The sequence below is a fragment of the Trichomycterus rosablanca genome, chromosome 14, assembly GCF_030014385.1.
Source record: "Trichomycterus rosablanca isolate fTriRos1 chromosome 14, fTriRos1.hap1, whole genome shotgun sequence".
NCBI lineage: Eukaryota > Metazoa > Chordata > Actinopteri > Siluriformes > Trichomycteridae > Trichomycterus > Trichomycterus rosablanca.
In genome coordinates, this window is record NC_086001.1 from 21277141 (window position 1) to 21301532 (window position 24392).

The 24392-nt window shown below is 40.7% G+C and overlaps 1 protein-coding gene and 10 non-coding genes across 11 annotated transcripts; 9 read left to right on the forward strand and 2 right to left on the reverse strand.

Annotated features, from left to right (window-relative positions):
• The first annotated feature begins 460 nt into the window (after positions 1-460).
• On the forward strand, positions 461-533 carry trnak-cuu (transfer RNA lysine (anticodon CUU)). Its single transcript has one exon. It is a non-coding gene; the product is annotated as a tRNA-Lys (tRNA).
• Positions 534-4745: 4212 nt separating this feature from the next.
• On the forward strand, positions 4746-4817 carry trnaq-cug (transfer RNA glutamine (anticodon CUG)). Its single transcript has one exon. It is a non-coding gene; the product is annotated as a tRNA-Gln (tRNA).
• A 326-nt stretch (positions 4818-5143) lies between these two features.
• trnaq-uug (transfer RNA glutamine (anticodon UUG)) lies at positions 5144-5215 on the forward strand. The gene has a single exon. It is a non-coding gene; the product is annotated as a tRNA-Gln (tRNA).
• Positions 5216-8725: 3510 nt separating this feature from the next.
• trnan-guu (transfer RNA asparagine (anticodon GUU)) lies at positions 8726-8799 on the reverse strand. Its single transcript has one exon. It is a non-coding gene; the product is annotated as a tRNA-Asn (tRNA).
• A 2721-nt stretch (positions 8800-11520) lies between these two features.
• On the forward strand, positions 11521-17764 carry LOC134326194 (arf-GAP with coiled-coil, ANK repeat and PH domain-containing protein 2-like). Its single transcript, XM_063008386.1, has 5 exons — positions 11521-11654; positions 15804-15855; positions 16065-16165; positions 16372-16471; positions 17669-17764. The coding sequence occupies exons 1-5, from the start codon at positions 11521-11523 to the stop codon at positions 17762-17764; spliced, it is 483 nt and encodes a 160-aa protein (XP_062864456.1).
• Positions 17109-17182, forward strand: trnai-aau (transfer RNA isoleucine (anticodon AAU)). Its single transcript has one exon. It is a non-coding gene; the product is annotated as a tRNA-Ile (tRNA).
• trnat-cgu (transfer RNA threonine (anticodon CGU)) lies at positions 17494-17565 on the forward strand. Its single transcript has one exon. It is a non-coding gene; the product is annotated as a tRNA-Thr (tRNA).
• Positions 17765-20822: 3058 nt separating the features above from the next.
• Positions 20823-20894, forward strand: trnaa-cgc (transfer RNA alanine (anticodon CGC)). The gene has a single exon. It is a non-coding gene; the product is annotated as a tRNA-Ala (tRNA).
• A 95-nt stretch (positions 20895-20989) lies between these two features.
• Positions 20990-21061, forward strand: trnaa-ugc (transfer RNA alanine (anticodon UGC)). Its single transcript has one exon. It is a non-coding gene; the product is annotated as a tRNA-Ala (tRNA).
• A 95-nt stretch (positions 21062-21156) lies between these two features.
• trnaa-ugc (transfer RNA alanine (anticodon UGC)) lies at positions 21157-21228 on the forward strand. Its single transcript has one exon. It is a non-coding gene; the product is annotated as a tRNA-Ala (tRNA).
• A 1832-nt stretch (positions 21229-23060) lies between these two features.
• Positions 23061-23133, reverse strand: trnak-cuu (transfer RNA lysine (anticodon CUU)). The gene has a single exon. It is a non-coding gene; the product is annotated as a tRNA-Lys (tRNA).
• Between the last annotated feature and the right edge of the window lie 1259 nt (positions 23134-24392).

Here is a 24392-nt window from a genome sequence, read left to right on the forward strand (position 1 = left end):
TCCTTTGTCTAACTCTCTTACACAGATTATCATGAAAGCACATAATGCATGTTTAAGTAGCTATAGTTATCTGTGCAAGAGAGAATAGTGCTGTGTGTATGAGAGTATGATAGTGAATAAAAGAGAGTGTGATTATAGTTGTAAGAGGGTATAGTAGTATATGTGAAAGAGTATAGTAATTCATGTATGAGAGTATGCTAGTGCTTGTATGAAGGTAACCTATAGTAGAGTTTGTGTAAGAGTATAGTGGTGTAAGTGTGAGCAAGAATGAATTATCTCTCAAACGGCCTCTCATAGAAAGACGCGACTAACTTACACTTTTACATTTAGTTCTTATTGTTATATTCTGAATTGTGTTTGTTTGTAAACTGTGAATTAGTTCTTAATCTGGTCGTGATGTTAGTGAATTAAACCTACATCTCTCTGATGGTCTGATCGATTACCTGTCTGTTTTGCCCAAGCCCGGCTAGCTCAGTCGGTAGAGCATGAGACTCTTAATCTCAGGGTCGTGGGTTCGAGCCCCACGTTGGGTGAGTATCTTCATTTAACATCTACGGAAACCAAAAGGACGTTCTTCCACTTTGGACAGCTGGTCTCCGGTGATTTATCAGGTGGATATTTGTGCTTGTAGGACTGTTGTTTACTGGATGTTTTCAGTTACTTATTTCCACTATTCTGTGGAGCTACACGTTGTTGTTGTGTCTCATATCCGTTTCATCAACAGGCAGGTTGTGCAATAAAAGGCACTTGTCCCTGGGTGGGCTCGAACCACCAACCTTTTGGTTAACAGCCAAACGCGCTAACCGATTGCGGCACAGAGACACACACAAAAATGTTTCATTGGACAGTACACATGAGTCACATGACTTGCTAACTTTTACAGCAGGGCAATTAAGTTTGGCAAATTAAAATAATCACATGTGTCTGACCTGAATGAGAGGGGCATTAAAACGACCTCACACTTGTCAGAGACAACGTTTGAAGCACAGGTCAATAGGACCTGCTAGTTAGAGAAGGATCACTTGTTTGTTAGTTTAAGTCCTAAAGTGGGTTTACAGCTCCATCTACCGGCCAACTGAGTCCTGAACTTGGTGCAATTTTCCAACAGTGGAACGTTTTGTTGTGATTTTGATACCTGGGTGGCAATGTTTAACTAAAATTACTTTTATTTTGTGTTTAAAACTTCTAAATTACCTCAGTTTGTTCAATTGAGTTCAATCAATTATATCAATCATGTAGTTTAAATCACTTGAGATGTAAAAGTAAAGTCTGAAGTTGTGTACAACAACAACAACAACAACATTTTATTTAACAAGCGCCTTTCAGGACACCCAAGGTCACTTTACAATAAGACCATATAATAAAAACAAAGTAATGTATAATAAAATTATAATAAAATACAACATCGACAATAAAAGAAAATGTAGATAAAATAGAAAATGTAGATAAAATAAGGTAGATAAAAGTGAGAATAAAACTCAGCTATAGGCCAGCTGGAAAAAATGGGTTTTTAGGTGAGCCTTGAATACAGTGAATGATGTACAGGCACGCAACTCAAGTGGCAGACTATTCCACAACTTTGACCCAGCTACACTAAAAGCCCTGTCACCAACCGTGCACAGTTTACTGCTAGGAACTCTAAGCAAATGCTGCTCGGCCGAGCGCAAAGTGCGTACAGGAGAGTGGGTCTGGAGCAGACTACTTAAATACGATGGTGCAAAACCATACAAAGATTTAAACACCAAGATAATTACCTTGTACTGGATACGGTACTGAACAGGGAGCCAATGAAGATGTTCCAGAATAGGAGTAATATGCTCCCAGGATCTGGTGTTAGTTAAGACCCTCGCAGCTGAGTTTTGCACATACTGAAGCCTGTTCAACAGCCGAGCCGGGAGTCCATACAACACAGCATTACAATAGTCAATTCTAGATGTAACAAAAGCATGCATGACAGCCTCAGCAGCAGGAAGGGAGAGGAAGGGTCGAATCTTAGAGATATTCCTTAAGTGAAAGAAGGCTGTCTTGCAGATGTTTTTAATGTGCGGTTCAAAAGACAGGGTAGAGTCCAGAATGACTCCCAGATTTTTGATCTGGGTAGATGATGAAACAATAAAATCTGGAATAGAGACAGTACTGTTACTCATCTTCTTAACGATGGCTGGAGAAGCAATTAATATAGCCTCTGTCTTATTACTGTTGAGACTCAGGAAGTTCACCTTCAACCATGTGCTCACTTCAGCTAAACACTTCACCAGGACAGGCGTCGGTAGGCTGACAGAAGGTTTAGTGCATATATATATTTGCACATCATCAGCGTAGCAATGAAATTGTAGCCCATGTCGCCGAATGATGTCACCAAGAGGAAGCAAATACAATGTGAAAAGTAATGGGCCAAGGACCGAACCCTGAGGGACACCATGTGACAAAATGCTCGAGTCAGATCTAAAGCCTCCAATTGCAACAAACTGTTTCCTATCTGTAAGGTAGGACTGGAGCCAAGCAAGAACAGTACCAGTTGTGCCAATCAGGTTACAAAGCCGAGTAATCAGTATCTTGTGGCTGACTGTATCAAATGCAGCTGTAAGGTCCAATAATATGAGTAAATTTACCAGCCCCTGATCGGCTGCTGTAAGAAGATCATTGACCACCCTTACCAGTGCAGTTTCAGTACTATGATTTTTCCTGAAACCGGACTGAAACACCTCAAACAGATCATTTGATTCAATGTGTTCAGTTAACTGTGCAGCTACAGTCCGTTCTAGCAGTTTCGCCAGGAAAGGAAGATTGGAAATTGGCCTGTAGTTGGCCAGGTTGTCAGGGTCTAAGCCTTTTTTCTTCAGAACTGGAGTAACAGCAGCCAGCTTCAAGGAAGCCGGAACTAGACCTGAAGTCAGAGACGCATTAATACAGTGAGTAATAATTGGACAAACAGAGGTAAGGCAAGCTTTCACCCAGGATGTTGGCAACGGATCTAGTTGGCATGAAGTGGCTCTAGAAGTCCTAATTAAATTTGAAATGTAACCTTCCTGCACAGTATTAAAAGTGGACAAACAACTGCCATTAAAATATAAAGGGGTGCAAATAATATCAGCTGATGTAGGGCTAGATAAAAATTGAGAGTGAATTGCAGCTATCTTCTGGTTAAAGAACTCCATGAACCGAGAACATAGTTCAGTTGATGGGACGAAGGGAGAGCTTTTTACTGGTTGCAGTAACTTATTAACAGTAGAAAATAGAGCTTTTGGATTACCATGAGCACCCTGAATAATGTTTGAATAATAAAAAGTTTTAGCCTTATTTAATTCCTCCTTGTAATTCACTACAAAATCTTTGTAGGCAAGGGCATGCACAGTCAAGCCAGTTCTCTTCCAAAGACGCTCAATTTGACGTCCAGCAGCCTTTAATTTGCGCAACTCTGGTGTATACCAAGGAGCAGAATGTTCAAATGTAACAGTGCGAGTTCTTAGAGGAGCCAGATGATCAACAATAGAAGAAAAAGTATTATCATAGTGAAGCATTAGAGTAACCGGATCCGATGAGTCTGGTATAACAGTGTGACTGACCAAGTCCATAATGGCAGAAGAACTGATATTTTTTATGTTTCTGAACGTGATCTGTCGTGACTCGTGATGCCCCTGCTTAAGACAAGGTAGTGTAAAATCAAAAAAGACAGCCTTATGGTCAGATATAGTTAAATCAATACCGTGCACATTTGTAGGAGAAATGCCAGTAGAGCAAACAATGTCCAGAATGTGTCCCTTGTTATGTGTAGAAAAGTCCACATTCTGGATAAAATCAAAACACTGGAGCACATTTAAAAATTCTTTGGCAAACGAGCATTTATCAGAGTCAACATGGATGTTAAAGTCACCAAGAAGCAAAAAGTCAGAGTAAAGAGGACAGAATAAAGTGAGTAACTCAGAGAGCTCTGAAATAAAAACAGGAGATATCTTTGGAGGACGATAAATAAGTACAATCAGTAGAGGTCTAGCAGCAGTGATAAGTACTGCTAGGCACTCGAACGAGGTAGTATGGGAGACTGGAATGGTTTTAACTTTAAACTTTGATTTATACACAATGGCCAGACCTCCACCACGCCCAGTTGCACGAGGCTTGTCTACAAAAAGATAGTTTGCTGGCATAGCTTGGTTCAAAGCAAAATAATCATTAGGTTGTTGCCAAGTTTCCGTCAGACACAATAAATCAATGTTATGTTCAAGGATAATATCCGCAATAAATGTAGCCTTGTTGTTCAAAGAACGAACATTGAACAGGGCACTTTTAACATTCATAGCGGTACTCGGCAGTGGCAAGTTTTCAACTGGTATGTAGCGTAGATTCCGAGAGCAATTCAGATTGCCTGAACATAACGTCACCTTGGAAACCGCACCGTAACGCTCCGTTTAGATTACTGGAATGATATTGGTGCGTTGTTTGTAAACAAAAGTCCGACCCAAACTCCGGTGAAGGTATTTAGGTCTTCGTAGGATACCAAGATGACGATGAATTAATAATTGGTCCGGAGTTTTGTAGTGTGCTTTTTGAAGCGCATAAAGTTGACTGAGTGAGTACCTTATCGTCATGATGAGCCCACGATGGAAGTTGCACCCAACACAGACCAACAGCCGGAGGAGCAAACACAGAACAAGCCACACAGCCCAGGAGAACAGAAAAAGTTGTGTAGTTTTGCTTTATTTACTCAGCAAATGGCGAATCATTATGTTTAGTTTTTGTGGTGTCAGGGTTTCATGGTGTAATGGTTAGCACTCTGGACTCTGAATCCAGCGATCCGAGTTCAAATCTCGGTGGGACCTTACTGCTTTTATTTGGGGCCCGGTGTGAGGTCCAAGACTGAGAAACATTAGCAGTTTCAGGATGGTATCATTCAGCGCATGTGCAGTACAACAGAGCTTCGCAATTGCTTGTGCTAGTTTAGAGTCACCTTAAATTACATGTTAATTTCCATCCATTCATCCAGCTTGAATATCATAATAGCACTAGTAGTGTTATAGTGTTCCACATGTGACTGCTCCATCCCAAAATATAATCACTAATCATTGTTTACAGCGCCATCAAACAGCCAACCTGCTCTTAAATGACTAATTATTCACTTTTGGGTTTAAGTAAGACCTCACTGTGTGGTTCCATGGTGTAATGGTTAGCACTCTGGACTTTGAATCCAGTGATCCGAGTTCAAATCTCGGTGGAACTTGGTTTTATTTAGGTAAAAACACTGTTATCAATGCTGAGTAGAGAATAGTGTTCCACATATGACTGCTCTATGCCAAACTGTAACACCAAAAGCAGTGGCAGCTGGTGCTAAAAAAATTGAGGGGGCACAAACAAAAGAACACAACAATAAAAAAACAAGCCTTTAAAAGTAGCACTATTTGAACATGAATTTTGCCCTCCTTTCCTTCTGTCTTGCAAATTTCTCAATGACATTATGGTTAAAGTCAGTAATCTCAGTCACTAGTCTCTTCTCTATTGACAACATGGCCAATGCATTCAGCCTGTCCTGGGTCATAGAGTTTCTCAGAAAAGTTTGAATTCTTTTCAAGGGTGAGAAGCACCTTTCAGCTTCTGCTGTGGTCATGGGTGTGGTGATGAGGATCTTCAGGAGAGTGACAGTCTCTGAAAATACTTCAAGATTATTTTCCATAAACATCTGGAATAGGCCCACAGCACCACAACAGGCTTTGAACTCTTCCCTGCTGTAGATAAGACTAAGCTCTGTCTTCAGCTTACCTTGATTGAGCACTGGATAGGCTTTTAAGGTGTTGCTCAGTGCATCTTCAGGAAATGCTGTCTTGTATTGTTCAAACCTGTCCCCCTGCAGAGTGTGGCACTAACAAGGTGGTTTGTGAAGGAAAAGCGCTCACTGGTGTGTGATATCACAGACCTAGAGAAGGATAAACATGAAAATTATGAAGTGATCATAATTTATTTATTTCACACATTTATTTCACATCTAAATAGTTATTTTTCTATCACTGTTGAAATTTAGTCATAGATCAAGTCATAGAAATGAGTTTGCTGCCATTTTCAAGACAAAATGTGTTAAAGCATTTTTGGAACAGAATTTTTGTGGGACAGGTTTATAGAAAATTCAGGAACCAAATGTTATGAGAATTTGTTTTATTCCATATTACCCATATATTGCAGTACAGCAAGAATAATAACATATATTGCTGACAAGCATTACACCAGCATACACTGATCATTCATGCATAGCACAGAAACAGCTCTAAACAAATCTAATTGGACTGTGACTTCCACAACTCACCTCTGCAGCAATCCTTTCATGGTCTTCTACACTGAGTGTCCGACGCTTCTTTACTGGCTGACCGCTACCTTCACTGCTTTGTCCAACCATGGAATGGAGAGAATTTCTGCAAAGGAAAAAAATTATAATAACAATAATAATAACAATAATACTAATAAACAAAGGAGGAAAATGCACAACCATTACCTGATCTTTTGAATGTCCTGCTGGAACTGCTGAATGCTCTCCTTGATATAAACTGAATCTATGACCTTCTTCTGGAGTTTGGAATAGAGGAGGTCCACATGAGGCATGATATGGTGGAAAAGCTGCAGAAAGAACTTAAAATCCTGATCCTCCAGTAGCATGGCAAACGCACCTGCCTCTCTGACAGTAACGGGGTCAAAGTCACCAGAGTCTCGTATGCTTTCAAAACAGCGAATGAGGTCCTCTCTGTGTTCAAACACAGTATTGATGGTCCGGCTGTGAAAGTTCCATCTGATATTGCTGGATGCTGGTAGTCTGTGCGCCACAACTTTATCAAGAATACTTGTGCGCTTGGGTGATCTGGAAAAAAAGCTGGCAAATCCACCAAGAAAAAAAAAATTCTCACTTTGGTTATGTGAGAAGTAGCCTGCTGCGTTATCAGATTGAGCTGATGTGCGTAGCAGTGGATGTAGTGTGCATTTGGGTACATGTCTTGTATCTTCTTCTGAACACTTGCAGTGGCACCCCTCATCACGCTGGCTCCATCATATGCCTGGCAGATGAGCTTACCCTTTTGATCTTCAGGAAGGATAGTTGCAAGACGTTCTTTTAGGGCTGTAGCAATGGAATCAGCAGTGGCCGACTGCAAAGGGATGAACTCAAAAAATCTTTCCTGCACATTGTTTTTAGCATCAATATAGCGTAGTACAAGAACAAGCTGGCACTGCGTGGCAATATCCATGGTCTTATCTGCCTGGATTGAAAGAAAATCGCTGCCCTGGGCTTCTTTGATTATATGTTCCTTCAGAACAGACAACACACAGTCCAGTAGCTCATTCTGCACAGTTTTTGAAGTTCCCTTAAACACAGTGGCATTCTCAATGTGCTCTCTCAGCACTCCATCAAGAGAAGCAACAAAATCCACCAACCCTCGAAAAATTCCGGGATTATCTGAGCTCTTACTTTCATCATGGCCACGCAAGGCCAGCTCAAAGGCTCCACAAAATTTCACACAGTCTATTATTCTAGACAGGATGTGCCGATTTTTTGTCACCTCTTCATTGTGCCTTCTAACAGCAATCCTGTAACCTCCTGTAATCCTGTAACCTTCATCTTACAACTAATTTCATCTGCAACTAACTGTTAAACGTGAACCAAGCTGATGAACCGCAGCTGATTGATCAGTTAATGAGTGGACTCGGGGATTGTCCAATCACACGGCGTTTAAAAAAAATAAGCCAATAGTGACACACTTCTAATAAGAGTGGGTGTATACGGGGCGCAGAGAGCTGCGCCCTGTGGAAAATTGAAAACAACCAATTAAAGAGCAGCCTCAGACCACGTGCTTGCCAAAAGTTTATGCACGTACATAGACACTCGTTAGACCGGCGCCCCGCGCATGGGACGTGTGCACGATGTAAACAATTAAATACAAATATTTATTTATTTCAAAAATGCTATCATGACCATTAGATAAACAGTTAATTAGACAATTAGACAAACAGACTTATTAATTTCATAATTATTTTGCAGTATGTAATTTACTTATTTTAACATCTTAATAATTTTAAGGGGGGCGGTGCCCCTGCACCCCGTATTGGCCAGCCGCCACTGCATTTAGGGATGTGTAATGTGTCATTTTAGGACAGCCTATCTTATAAAACTTTTTTAAACTGTATAACCACTGAAGTTGGCATTAATTGTAAATTCTATAGACCAGCCTTCTATTCATCACTAACAAACACCAAACAACATCATACTGCAAATCTCATAACTCAACACAAGTCAAGGTAGTAGTTTAAAAGTGACAGTAAGTCTGTGTCTGTTTCTGTTGTTTATTCTGAATTGTGTTTGTTTGTAAACTGTGAATTAGTTCTTAATCTGGTCGTGATGTTAGTGAATTAAACCTACATCTCTCTGATGGTCTGACCGATGAGCTGTCTGTTCTTACATGCTGCTTAAGCCCGGCTAGCTCAGTCGGTAGAGCATGAGACTCTTAATCTCAGGGTCGTGGGTTCGAGCCCCATGTTGGACGAGTATCTTCATTTAACATCTACTGAAACCAAAAGGACGTTCTTCCACTTTGGACAGCCGGTCTCCAGTGACTTATCAGGTGGATATTTGTGCTTGTAGGACTGTTGTTTACTGAATGTTTTCAGTTACTTATTTCCACTATTCTGTGAGACTACACATTGTTGTTGTGTCTCATATCCGTTTCATCAACAGGCAGGTTGTGCAATAAAAGGCACTCGTCCCTGGGTGGGCTCGAACCACCAACCTTTCAGTTAACAGCCGAACGCGCTAACCAATTGCGCCACAGAGACACACGCAGAGATGTTTCATTGGACAGTACACATGAGTCACATGACTTGCTAACTTTTACAGAAGGGCAATTAAGTTTGGTAAATTGAAATAATGGCATGTTTCTGACCTGAATGAGAGGGGCAGTAAAAAGATCTCACACTTGTCAGAGACAACGTCTGAAGCCCAGGTTAATAGGATCTGGTAGTTAGAGAAGGATCACTTGTTTGTTAGTTTAAGTCCAAAAGTGGGTGTGGCCCATACGGGGATCGAACCCGCAACCTTGGCATTATTAGCACCACGCTCTAACCAACTGAGCTAACCAGCCAGTTTATCTACACTCTTTATCTACACTCTTTAGATCTTTGTACATAATTCTACACTAACTCCATTCAAGCAGCTGCATGGCAGCACAAAAACCATTAGAGATTCTGCACACTTTCAGTGAAGATCTGCAGAAATGAGCGGCTCCTAAACTGAATTTGGTTGTTATTGCACCAGAAATGCAGCAATTTCGTGTTATTTTAATGATCCGAGATCTCCGTCCTATTTGAGACCATGCATTAATGCAGTAGGTCAGTATGCTCTCCACAGAGCAGTGGTAGAATGCCACCAAAAGCTCCATGTTCAGGTTGGTTTTCCTGAGTGTTTTCAGGTGGTGTTTGTGGTCCAGGTGAGGTCCTCTATGATGTGGCTTCCCAGAAACTTGAAGCTGGAGACTCTTTCCACTTCTAATCCTTTGATGTTTAAGGAAGTGAGGTTCTCATTGACATGCTGAAGATTTTACTGGTGGGCACAGTCTCTGAGTTCTATTCCTGGGATCCCATCAGGCCCTGCAGCCTTTCTGACATTCACAGATCTAAGGGTTCGTCTGTACAGTAAGAGAGTGCTCACTGGTAGCTGGTGTGGTTACAGCAGCTGGATCCATCCCTTGTGCCTCAAAGCGGGCAAAGAAATTATTTAGATCCTCTGCCAACGAGACGCTGTTAGCTGTTTGAAGATCTTTGCTCTGCTCTGTATCCTCTAGTGATGTTGGAATAGACACAGCACCAGGTATTATATAGAAGCACATGCCCTCTCTGTGACTCTTACCGGAGTCTTTGTTTCTGTCTCTCTGGTGGATTAAGCAGCCTACTAATTCAATAGCTGCATCTGGCACATCTGGATTAAGCTAAGATTCTGTGATTATCATCATACACGTTTTCTGTATAGATGTTGGCGATGTTAAACTTAGTCTCAGTTCATCCATCGTTTGAAAGCGACCTGAGGTTCGTGACGAACAGACTTGTTAGCGGTGGTTTGTAAGGAGCTCTTTAGCCTTGCTAAGACCGGCATCTTCGTTTTTGTCGTCTCTTCCTCCGCCGTCTTCGTCACCTTCCGTTGGGTGTGGTCTCAAGTTCGTCTCGGCTGTAGGAGAGGAGACTTAATGAGTGAATTCAGTTTAAATATTAATTTAAAAAAACTTACCCATGATGATTTACCAGGTCGTTTGTTACAGTTTCCTTTCCAGTCGTACCTCCACAAAAACCAAAACACTTAATCTGTAAAAGAAAGACACGTGCATGAATGTGATGAGGTTCTAAGATCTCTGAATATAATCCTGATCATCCCTAATGAACCCAAATGTAATTCATACTGCACATTCACTGCACTATACTGCACACCCAACATACTGACACTCACTGTCACCCTTATACTGCACCTCTATCTGTTACTGCACCACAGTCAGTATACATACCGTAACCAAATTTATTCAGGTACTGTACACCACACACACCACACACACACACACACACTCACACACTCAGTACCAGGGTACTAAGTTGCTAATGTTGTGCTCACTAATAAAAGTCAAAAAGTTTTAAGGGTTTTTTTCTGCTCTTAAACATAGTAGAAGGCCACCTAAGAACACACCAGGGTTGGGTAAATTGTCAAAGTGCATCTTTTACAGGGACTATAACAAAGTACATACATAACACATAAAAAACAGTTTAACGTAGAAAGCACTTACTAGTCTAGAGGTTCATGTCAAAGTGTCTGAATTGAGATTTGGCAAGTGGAGCAGTGAAATCCTCAATTTGTTTTGGATCATTTTTTCCAAGTGCATTTGTGATGGACCTGAGTAGGCCGAGCTTTTCATTATGTTGTTGTAGCAGCAGCTCTAATACAGTCAAAATGTCTCCATTACTGTTAGTAAAATATCATTTACAGTATTCAGTTTCTAAATACACACACACACAAACACACACACATCTTGTACACACGTAATACACACACATCATACACACACCTTATACACACATGTAATACACACACACATCAGTACACAATCACACGTCATACACATGTATGAGGTGTTAGTACCAGTACCAGGGTGTGTCATGGTATGGGGGTGTGTCAGTACCAGGGTGTGTCATGGTATGGGGTGTGATTCACTGGGTGGAATTAACAAACCACTCTGGACAGGTTGCCAGACAAACGTAAACAAACACACTTATACCTAGGGTACTCCGTTACCCCCAGGACATGGGGAGAACATGCAAACTTCACCCGGGAATCGAACCCAGGACCCTCCAGAAGCCGTCCCACAGTGGAAATCAAGTCAGTATATGTGCAGTCACATGAATCCAGTCATGCCCATATATGGTAAAGGTAAATTCACTCTGCTCCCTCGGAACGCTGTGACATCACAATGTGGACCTGAGCTCTTCAGCAGCAGCATTTAGATTTTCTCCTCATTTACGATGGCTGCTTCTCTGAGACAGAGGCTTCTGCGTGTGCTGTGTTGCGGGGCGCCTCCCCGGGCGTCCTCCGGGGGCGACCCGGGTCACGGGGGCGGCGCGGAGGCCGAGGAAGCGCTCCTGATGGAGGGATTTCTGTTTAAGAGGACCAGGAGTGTGTTTAAAACCTGGAACAGGTCTGTACACTGATGCTTAGTGTTTATATTAGGATTTATATATATATATATTAGGGCTGTCGAAGTTAACGCGATAATAACGCATTAACGCGACCTCAATTTAACGCGATTAAAAAAATTAGTGCCATTAACGCAAATTCTAGTTCATGTTGACACTTGACTGGTAGAACAAACGTTTTAATGTCGGACTTGCCACCGTTTTTCATTTGCGGTTTGTTAACATAATGTAACCGATCGTGGTAGTGATGCACTTGCATAATAAAGAAATAAATACACGCTATATTCACAAGTTGTCGGGAGCAGAACACTTTATTACACTTAATTAACTTCTTCTTCTGTACCGAATACCGGAAAGCTGAGTCGAGCACGTTAGTTCATGAACTATGGAAGCCCCAAAGGGTCAAAACACACTCACTTCGTGTAGAAACGTCCATCAAACCTTCGTCACGATACAACCACAGACAAGTCTGATACAATAACTACGCCTTATCCCACCTAAAGCACCGCTGATCTACAGTGTTTGCTGATGGAGAAATTCTAACCTACAATCTGACATTTACTGCCTAGTATGTGAGTGAATAAATCTCCCTTACAGTTTTCTCTTGTCCCAGCAGTTTTTAACATCAGTACATTTAGCATAAAATGTGTTCACCATTTTAATTGTAACATTTCACTTAAAAATCCTTGTTTTCTATAACATTTACACAGATTTTTTTTAATGCGATTAATCGCGATTAACTATATGAAATTCTGAGATTAATCGCGATTAAAAATTTTAATCGTTTGACAGCCCTAATATATATATATATATATATACAGTGTATCACAAAAGTGAGTACACCCCTCACATTTCTGCAGATATTTAAGTATATCTTTTCATGGGACAACACTGACAAAATGACACTTTGACACAATGAAAAGTAGTCTGTGTGCAGCTTATATAACAGTGTAAATTTATTCTTCCCTCAAAATAACTCAATATACAGCCATTAATGTCTAAACCACCGGCAACAAAAGTGAGTACACCCCTTAGTGAAAGTTCCTGAAGTTTACCAGAGCTTCACAGGTTGCCACTGGAATGCTTTTCCACTCCTCCATGACGACATCACGGAGCTGGCGGATATTCGAGACTTTGCGCTCCTCCACCTTCCGCTTGAGGATGCCCCAAAGATGTTCTATTGGGTTTAGGTCTGGAGACATGCTTGGCCAGTCCATCACCTTTACCCTCAGCCTCTTCAATAAAGCAGTGGTCGTCTTAGAGGTGTGTTTGGGGTCATTATCATGCTGGAACACTGCCCTGCGACCCAGTTTCCGGAGGGAGGGGATCATGCTCTGCTTCAGTATTTCACAGTACATATTGGAGTTCATGTGTCCCTCAATGAAATGTAACTCCCCAACACCTGCTGCACTCATGCAGCCCCAGACCATGGCATTCCCACCACCATGCTTGACTGTAGGCATGACACACTTATCTTTGTACTCCTCACCTGATTGCCACCACACATGCTTGAGACCATCTGAACCAAACAAATTAATCTTGGTCTCATCAGACCATAGGACATGGTTCCAGTAATCCATGTCCTTTGTTGACATGTCTTCAGCAAACTGTTTGCGGGCTTTCTTGTGTAGAGACTTCAGAAGAGGCTTCCTTCTGGGGTGACAGCCATGCAGACCAATTTGATGTAGTGTGCGGCGTATGGTCTGAGCACTGACAGGCTGACCCCCCGCCTTTTCAATCTCTGCAGCAATGCTGACAGCACTCCTGCGCCTATCTTTCAAAGACAGCAGTTGGATGTGACGCTGAGCACGTGCACTCAGCTTCTTTGGACGACCAACGCGAGGTCTGTTCTGAGTGGACCCTGCTCTTTTAAAACGCTGGATGATCTTGGCCACTGTGCTGCAGCTCAGTTTCAGGGTGTTGGCAATCTTCTTGTAGCCTTGGCCATCTTCATGTAGCACAACAATTCGTCTTTTAAGATCCTCAGAGAGTTCTTTGCCATGAGGTGCCATGTTGGAACTTTCAGTGACCAGTATGAGAGAGTGTGAGAGCTGTACTACTAAATTGAACACGCCTGCTCCCTATGCACACCCGAGACCTAGTAACACTAACGAGTCACATGACGTTTTGGAGGGAAAATGACAAGCAGTGCTCAATTTGGACATTTAGGGGTGTAGTCTCTTAGGGGTGTACTCACTTTTGTTGCCGGTGGTTTAGACATTAATGGCTGTATATTGAGTTATTTTGAGGGAAGAATAAATTTACACTGTTATATAAGCTGCACACAGACTACTTTTCATTGAGTCAAAGTGTCATTTTGTCAGTGTTGTCCCATGAAAAGATATACTTAAATATCTGCAGAAATGTGAGGGGTGTACTCACTTTTGTGATACACTGTATATATATATATATATATATATATATATATACAGTGCCTTGCAAAAGTATTCGGCCCTCTTGAACTTTTCAACCTTTTGCCACATTTCAGGCTTCAAACATAACGATATGAAATTGTAATTTTTTGTGAAGAATCAACAACAAGTGGGACACAATCGTGAAGTGGAACGAAATTTATTGGATATTTTAAACATTTTTTAGAAATAAAAAACTGAAAAGTGGGGCGTGCAATATTATTCGGCCCCCTTGCGTTAATACTTTGTAGCGCCACCTTTTGCTGCGATTACAGCTGCAAGTCGCTTGGGGTATGTCTCTATCAGTTTTGCACATCGAGAGACAGAAATTTTTGCCCATTCTTCCTTGCAAAACAGCTCGAGCTCAGTGAGGTTGGATGGAGAGCGTTTGTGAACAGCAGTTTTCAGCTCTTTCCACAGATTCTCGATGGGATTCAGGTCTGGACTTTGACTTGGCCATTCTAACACCTGGATACGTTTATTTGTGAACCATTCCATTGTAGATTTTGCTTTATGTTTTGGATCATTGTCTAGTTGGAAGATAAATCTCCATCCCAGTCTCAGGTCTTTTGCAGACTGCAACAGGTTTTCTTCCAGAATGGTCCTGTATTTGGCTCCATCCATCTTCCCATCAATTTTAACCATCTTCCCTGTCCCTGCTGAAGAAAAGCAGGCCCAAACCATGATGCTGCCACCACCATGTTTGACAGTGGGGATGGTGTGTTCAGGGTGATGAGCTGTGTTGCTTTTACGCCAAACATAACATTTTGCATTGTGGCTAAAAAGTTCGATTTTGGTTTCATCTGACCAGAGCACCTTCTTCCACATGTTTGGTGTGTCTCCCAGGTGACTTTTTATGGATATCTTTGAGAAATGGCTTTCTTCTTGCCACTCTTCCATAAAGGCCAGATTTGTGCAGTGTACGACTGATTGTGTCCTATGGACAGAGTCTCCCACCTCAGCTGTAGATCTCTGCAGTTCATTCAGAGTGATCATGGGCCTCTTGGCTGCATCTCTGATCAGTCTTCTCCTTGTTTGAGCTGAAAGTTTAGAGGGACGGCCGGGTCTTGGTAGATTTGCAGTGGTCTGATACTCCTTCCATTTCAATATGATCGCTTGCACAGTGCTCCTTGAGATGTTTAAAGCTTGGGAAATATTTTTGTATCCAAATCCTTCTTTAAACTTCTCCACAACAGTATCTCGGACCTGCCTGGTGTGTTCCTTGGTCTTCATGATGCTCTCTGCACTTTAAACAGAACTCTGAGACTATCACAGAGCAGGTGCATTTATACGGAGACTTGATTACACACAGGTGGATTCTATTTATCACCATCAGTCATTTAGGTCAACATTGGATCATTCAGAGATCCTCACTGAACTTCTGGAGTGAGTTTGCTGCACTGTAAGTAAAGGGGCCGAATAATATTGCACGCCCCACTTTTTAGTTTTTTATTTCAAAAAAAAGTTTAAAATATCCAATAAATTTCGTTCCACTTCACGATTGTGTCCCACTTGTTGTTGATTCTTCACAAAAAATTACAATTTCATATCGTTATGTTTATAGCCTGAAATGTGGCAAAAGGTTGAAAAGTTCAAGGGGGCCGAATACTTTTGCAAGGCACTGTATATACACACACTCAATATTATATTTATACACTCAATATAAAATATATATATAAACGATGCGTTTGATCTCTGCAGGTGGTGGTTCATCATACACAACAATCAGCTTCTCTACAAGAAGAGGTTTAAGGTAGGTCACATGACTTTACATGATCTAAATCAGCTCTCTCCTGGACCCATAATGCACCCTCATCTTTTGGGCGCATCACAGCAGAGGTCGACTTCTGTGCCGGGCTGTGTCCCAAACCGCCCTCCGTCATGTTTAAGTCTGGGACGATTTCACCAGCGTTTATATCATCGACTGTATAAATAAGAAGGTTTTATGTTCTATTCCCCCAGCGTGACTTCACGGTACTGGCGGAAGACCTGCAGCGCTGTTCGGTCCAGAGCTGTGAGGACGCCGGGCGACGCTTCTGCTTCCGTGTGGTCACCCCCACAAGGTAAGACCAGATCTATAATCATCAGAGATAGACAGACAGACAGATGATCAATAGACAGACAGACAGGTAGATAGACAGACTATTTATCTATCTGTCTATCCATCTGTCTGTCTGAATGTCTGTCTATCTATCTGTTTATCTATCTACTCAATCTGTCTGTCTGTCTGCATCCTATATAATCTGTATCTATCACCGTGTGTGTACAGGAGCTGTACGTTCCAGGCCGACTGTGAGGCAGGTAGACGGGCGTGGATCAGCGCCATTCAGAACCTGACTGAGAGAGAAGAAGAAACAGTCGAGAGCGAGGTGAATTATCATTACCACTATACTCCGGGAGGGGAGGGGTTCAGTTCTCGTCTCTGTAACACCAGTTTAATCCGTTTAAATCAGCAGGAATCAGACGGGTACGAGAATGATTCAGAATCAGGGTCACACCCACTTTAATGATTAAAGCTAGCATGGCTGAGAGTCAGGTGAGCATGTTCTGTGTATCAGGACTTTCTAACCTGAGTAATTTAATCACTGAAAGTAAGAATATCACCCTGTTCTTCTACGATCTTTAATTCTGGCTTCATTTCACCTAATGAACGTGGCATGATCTTTATAAATGCTTACAATCAATTTTATCAATAAAATTTTGTCAATTTTGTCAATAAAAAAGGGAACTGCTGTGTAATTTAGTGAATTCTTGCACTGCACATGGCAGAAGACTAAAAGAAATTAAGACCGTGTAGAATAAAAGTATTAGTAAAGTATGAGGTTAAAAGCATCAGCTTTTATTTATTCTTAAAATAAAAATACATGAACCTCAGTCATCTCACACAATGATCTGTTCTGCTCAACAACAGTAAAGCTCTCCATCGTTTCTGTGTGGCAGCTCCATAACTGAAGGGCTGTCAGTGTAGAATCGGGTATGTGGGCATATGCCCTGCTCTTGTACACTGGCCGGTTAGCTCAGTTGGTTAGAGCGTGGTGCTAATAACGCCAAGGTCGCGGGTTCGATCCCCGTATGGGCCACACCCACTTTTGGACTTAAACTAACAAACAAGTGAGGTCAATAGTACCTGCTAGTTAGAGAAGGCTGGCCAAAAGTGACCAAACCCCTGGCCCTTTTGCCCAATTAGTTAGGTAAAGATTAAAACAGAAAAAAGGGTGAAAGCAGATTAAAAGCTATGGTCAAGTGTGTTTCTAAAGCCGATGGATTTAAGAACGGTCACTATCAAGCTGGCGTTCTGCTTGTTACTCTTGAACTTTAAGAATGTGCTCAGCTTCCAGTTGTTACTTTTGCACAAGAACGTTTTCTCAACTTTCTGCCAGCTACCTAGAGAGGCGCGATGGCCAAGTGGTAAGGCGTCGGTCTCGTAAACCGAAAATCACGGGTTCAATTCCCGTTCGTGCCTTTAACATGCATGCTCTCATTTTAAAACATGACCAATATGCTCTAGTTCACATTCCCCCTAGGCTAATTTAAGAATCACAACTCTTTTCCTATTTTCCTTGCAGGTGTTATTTACCACATTAATGCTGTGCTTCCACACCAGCACATTTCCTCTACATAGGGATGGCAGCTTAGAGGTACTGCATGCCGTGCCTGTGTGAGCTCCAGAGTGTCACAATCCCTTGAAATATCCAGGTACTTAGTCAGACTCAATCACAAGCTTGTTTTAAACTTCACCCGGCTGACTGAGCAAAGGTACAGGAGTTAGATGAATTTTGGATGGGACTTTCTATTGGCTTGCATGACATGATGGTGCTTGTTAACCGAGTGTTTTATGTATTTTGCAGCCAACCGGTTCAGAGAGCCAGTTCTTAACCGCTACCACAGAAGACTATGCAAGTGTGCTGTTAAATCTGCAATCCCTCACTTGACAGAGGCTAGAGATTCCTGCTCCTGGTTCTGCTTCTCTTTTTGCAAAGACTCTCGTACCTGTTGGAGGTTTACAGTGGTGTATAGTAAGGAAGTAATAATACTTCGTTACAGTACTTAAGTAGTTTTTTGGAGTATCTGTACTTTACTGGAGTATAAAAAAATTCGGCAACTTTCACTTTTACTCCACTACATTTCCTAAAGAAATTGTGTACTTTTACTCCGATACATTTGCTGTATGCGAATTCGTTACTCGTTACTACAAAATAAAACGACAAGAATTTTTTAGCTAAACAATGTGAGATGTGTGACAGACTGCAGCAGGTTTGGCGAATCTGCGCTTGTAAATTACATCAGCGGTTAAACACATTAATGCGCAGATGCAAACGTTTTGTTAAAGCGCATCGTTCACTCAAAGATACGGAATAATCGGCATTTTAGAATCTCCCCGTCTAACACACTGATGTAAGTTAGGAATGATTAACAAAGTAAAGCCACAGCACCATTGTTTTTATTATTATTATTATTATTATTATTAGCATTAACATTGTTCAGATATCTAGCTACCGATTACATTCGAACCACAAATAAAACGTTTCACTACATTAGTTTGTAATTAATTCAGTGCAGACATGATGTCCCATCATTTTTTAAAACTCACCTACAGACAAATATTTCCTCAGATAACTTCTGTATTACACTGACAGAGGAAACATTCATGGTGCTGAGGAACATGCACGTCTTTAACCCTTTAATGCTCTCAACAAGAACTCAACTTTCAAAATTTTATGGATGATTTTTCAGCTGCTGCTTCAGGTTGACACATAAGTTAGAAATGGTGTTTTCTTAAAGTAAGAATACCAATGTTTTTTACGTTTAACACAAGCCAATCAGGGAGTAGATACAGCCCAAAAAAGATTATTTAAATACAGCTTATTTTACCCAGCTATTTACATTATACTAATGGTCAGGCACGTGCACAGACATTTTTGGGGGCAGGTGCTCAAGCCTAAAAAAAGGGCACCCATCACCAAAATTATTAATAAAATTAAATAATAATAAAAAAACAGTGGAATATTTAACTAATTTACTTATTTTGTTAACACATTCAGTACACATCTAATCAAATAACTCAAATTATCAAGCTGCTAAATAAAAACAGGCAAAAACAAGGCCATATTGTGCATGCTTTTTAATAACCAAACATCTCATACTGATACATCTCCCTCATGTGCTTTACTGGTAGATGGCCTAATCCAGGATAAAAGAGAGCTGCTACCCTGAGCTGCTGCTGTAGTTCCTTTTTTTCTGCTTTTGTAACCTTTCTTTTCTTGGCAGTATGCTGCAAAATTTATAAATGAGATAAATGTTGTGCATAATAATCAAGAGTGACTTACTGAAGGGGAGAACACAGTATACATCATTTTACTGTTTTCTGACAGAGTTGAAGCATTACACTAATAATATACCATTACTAGTATCAATTTACCTCACCAGACTGTCATGTAGCTCAACTTAAGACCTACCTTTGATCAGAAACCCACTTTGGGTAGTTAATGTTAACAATGGGCCTATTATTATGCCAATAAAATCAAATAAAATAATATAAAATCAAATAAAAGCTAAATAACATTTTCATATTTATTCATCATTTTTTGTACGCTGTTCTATATCATAGAGCATTATATTTAGCCTTCTACATATATTAGTTTGTGATGTTAATTACCTAGCAAAATTATTCCTCATTTGTAAACCTCAACTGTTGAAGAATAAATGTTTGCATGAAAATAACTCCTTGACTAAAGGTGACTTTTCCTACACAGTGGTTTGGCCAGGATGCTGTAATTATATAATATTGTGTGTTTGTGTCTATTTTCAACACTTTACTGTCAGAGCTACTTCACATTCTCCTGGAAATTGTTTGTGCTCATGATTTTTTTTTTCTTCAGGCTATTTCTTCATGGCAATTTCCTCATCCAGGGCAAAAGGGCAGGTGCTTGAGCACCACTAGGGGTCTATCTGTGCACGTGCCTGCTAATGGTTGAGCAGATCATTAAAGGGTTAAAAGTGCCACAAGTTTAGTTAAACTTGCTTTTAAATTAATTCTGCCAAAATTCTGTTGTTTTAGGTTATTGGGATATATACAGTATCTATACCTTGAATGTACTACCCAAATAAAAAAATGGAACAGTATAGAAAATGCAAATAAAATAGATGCAGTGTTTTTTACATTTACATCGACTCTTATTCCATCTTATATGAACCCAAAATATTTCATGTTTTGTCTGGTCAACTTCATTCTTAACATACACATACATGCATTTTAAGTTACAACACATTCTAAAAAAAAATGGAACAGGGCAATTTAGTCCTCGTAATAAGGTTAAAAAACAACTAAATAATGACGTGATTTCAAACAGGTGATGTGAACAGCTGATTATAATCATGAATTGGCACAGATCATGTTCAGATGGAAGGAAGAAAAAAGCTTGTTAAGTTGGTTTACAGGCTTAAAAGAACAATCTTATATTTTTCTAAATGACCGCTTCAGTTTATACTAACAGCATTTACTTTTACTTCTACTTTTAATAATTAAGTACATTTAATATCAAATTACTTTTAATACTTAAATACATCAGATACTTTTAGACTTTTACTCAAGTAATATTTTAAAAGGTGACTTTTACTTCTATCTAAGTAAATTTCTGGTAAGATACTTGTACTTTTACTCAAGTATGGCCTTCAGGTACTTTATACAGCACTGGAGGTTTACACTGGGAAGCACAAGTTGGGGATGTAGCTCAGTGGTAGAGCGCATGCTTCGCATGTATGAGGTCCTGGGTTCAATTCCCAGCATCTCTGTTCAGAAGCTTTTAATTAGGGACCATGTCTTGCCTGTCGGTCTTATTCTCTACAATAGCGCTGTCGAGCCACAGCAATCCTGCCATGTTACAAAAGGGGATGTAGCTCAGTGGTAGAGCGCATGCTTTGCATGTATGAGGTCCTGGGTTCAATCCCCAGCATCTCCATTCAGAAGCTTCTAATTAGGGACCATGTCTTGCCTGTCGGTCTTATTCTCTACAATAGAGCTATAGAACCACATCAATCCTGCTGTGTCAGAAAAGGGGATGTAGCTCAGTGGTAGAGCGCATGCTTTGCATGTATGAGGTCCAGGGTTCAATCCCCTGCATCTCCAGCTTGTTGTTTCACTCACTTGAAACAAATTCAAGTTTGCTTCCACACCCGATAGCTTTAAGAATTAGCACTTTCAAGCACACATTCCAGTGCTTACTCGTGCACAGGGACATTTTTCAGTGTGTGACCTTTCTTTGCTGTGCTGCCATGGCCTTGGGCTAAGGCATCGCTCTCGTAAACCAAATCTCACAGCTCATTCCCAGAGTGTGTCTTATTCGTGCTTTGTTTTTAATGTCACAGACAAAATGCTCCTTGAAAAATACACTTGGCCAATAAAGACTCAATCACAAGTTTTTTCTTTTGTAAACTTCACCTGACTGAAAGATCAACGGCTATAGGACAGCACAAGAGAACTTAATACATCAAAGCTGTAATTCCACAGCAGCATCTTACTGCTACACAGGGATTGTAGCTTATATTAAACCGTTCAAATATCCGGGTAGTTGTTTCAGACCCTGTTAGAACATCAAGTTCTTTTGAAGAAAATCTTCTACTCCAGTGTCGTTTACTGAATATGAGAAAACAAGCCTTTGAATTCTTAAGTGTACACTAGGAGAGACTTAAACACACACACTTATAATAAGTCTTCCAATTTATTAGGTATATGAAGCAGGCTTATATAGTATGTGTCTGCATGAGAAATGTGAGCCTATGCCTAAACTTAGTTGAATTTTAATGGTGAGATAGCCCGAAGCTAAGTTAATGGTTAGGGAGCTGGGATTAGAGAACACACAAAAAAACCTATATAAATAGGTGCTATGGTTAACTATTGCTGGGATGTGTAACTCTGTTGCAACACAGAGGTCAAAGGAGAAGGACAAATGCCAAAAGTTTATGAACACTTTTTTATTCTATCTATCAGTTCCCCTTTTTCAGGCCCAAAAGGCCTGATCTAAATAATACAATTGTTTCTGGGCCTGGGAATGAGATTCTGTGAATGGAAATTTATTATTTTATTAGTTATTTGCATTAAACTTATAAGTTTCTGCTTTCTTAGTTCAATTAGCAGAGGTAGAAGAGACTTTTGGAAGGTTTCTTAGGTCCAGAGATATGTTGACCTTGGCATGGGCATCTTGCTTCCGTGGGAATGCATGGGTGTCAGGACTGTTTGTGTGGGGGTGCACGCGGGCTTTTGATAAGGGTGCATTCTTGTGGAAGTACGCCATGTTTCTAACAAACTGACTATTCTTGTAGGATGATAAACAAGTTTGGTTTGGGAAGCTGACCTTGAGCTGGGTTGCTGAGCAGAGTTAGCCTGAAGGGGCAGTAAGCGGGGTATAAATACTGTGATAGGGCAGACAGAGTCGCCCTTTCTCTCCTGTAAAGGCACGTGTGCGTTTGCATTGAGATTGGCCCTCAGCTCAGCTGCTTTTATCATTATCCCGGTTGTCTGTGTCAATCTTTAAGGGTTATTTTGAATTCCCACAACACATTCAGGTCAGAAACATGTGATTATTTTCATTAGCCAAACTTAATTGCCCTGCTGTGAAAGTTAGCAAGTCATGTGACCCGTGTGTACCGTCCAATGAAACATCTGCGTGTGTGTCTCTGTGGAGCAATCGGTTAGCGCGTTTGGCTGTTAACCAAAAGGTTGGTGGTTCGAGCCCACCCAGGGACGTGTGTCTATTATTGCACAACCTGCCTGTTGATCAAATGGATATGAGACACAACAACAATGTGTAGTCCCACAGAATAGTGGAAATAAGTAACTGAAAACATCCAGTAAACAACAGTCCTACAAGCACAAATATCCACCTGATAAGTCACCGGAGACCAACTGTCCAAAGTGGAAAAACGTTCTTTTGGTTTCTGTAGCTGTTAAATGAAGATACTCGCCCAACGTGGGGCTCGAACCCACAACCCTGAGATTAAGAGTCTCATGCTCTACCGACTGAGCTAGCCAGGCTTAAGCAACATGTCAGAACAGACAGCTCATCGATCAGACCATCAGAGAGATGTAGGTTTAATTCACTAACATCACGACCAGATTAAGAACTATTTCACAGTTTACACACAATTCAGAATAAGTAACAGAAACAGACACAGACTTACTGTCACTGTATTGTATTATAGTGTTAAATTGTAGCATATTTTATTGAGATTATGTTTTAATGCTGTATTTTCTTAAATGTATTTAATCCAGCACAATGGACAACCCAACAAGTTAAAATAACCCATCATGTGTTCTGTCCAATATTTACACAGTGCTGGTTGCCAAATAACACATTTTCACCTGCATTCAGACTTTTCTTTCCTGTATACCAATGCAGGCCATTGCAGGTCTACAACATGTTACAAAAACACTTGGGACATTTTATTTTTACTTTCTTTATCTTGCCGGTGTCACGTTGTATTGAAACTAAAATAAATAAATAAAAACTTTGTGTTTAGGTTCATTCATCATCTTAACACAAATTACAAACTAATCAAGCTCGGCAAATTTCAGACATTGTTCACATAAACAAAAATCTCAGTTGGAAGCACAAGGTGATTCATTTATTTATAGACGGTGCTGTTTATGGTTTTACACTTAAAAACATGAACAGTTGAAAAATAACAACAAACACGACAACTATTCTGCCCCTGCTCGTGTGTGTGTGTGGCTACAAGCTTGACAGATAGACAACAGGTTTCCCAAGAAAAGCCGGACACCAAAATTCTCCTCAAAGCTTTACTTAAGACTCACTGTAAAACTGTAAAGCAGACATACAAAATGTGTCTTAGTTACATTTGTTTCCTGAGTGCATTTACATGACATAAAATGAATAGAACCCAAATCGTTAGCTGAAAGCTAACTTCTATGGAAAAACCCATATTTAGAGTCTTTGCTGGGAATGGCGTTCACAACCACTCCAACAGGCCACTCGTTTCTCTTGACTTGAGTATCTTTAAGAAGCACAACATCCTTCTGACAGGTTTGGCTTGTCCACGTGCCACTTTTGCCTTGGTTGAAGTGAAGGCAGATACTCTTGACGCCAGCGTTTCCAGAATGCATCAGCCAGAGCCTGGACCTGCTTCCACTGCTTGCAGTAGAGGTCTTTGAGTTTGTACTCTCCTGGTGGTGGCGAAACTGGATCAATCTTTTGAGTCAAGAGCATAGCAGGTGTCAAAACAGTGGGCATGTCTGGATCAGAAGAGACGGGAACTAGCGGTCTGGCATTCATA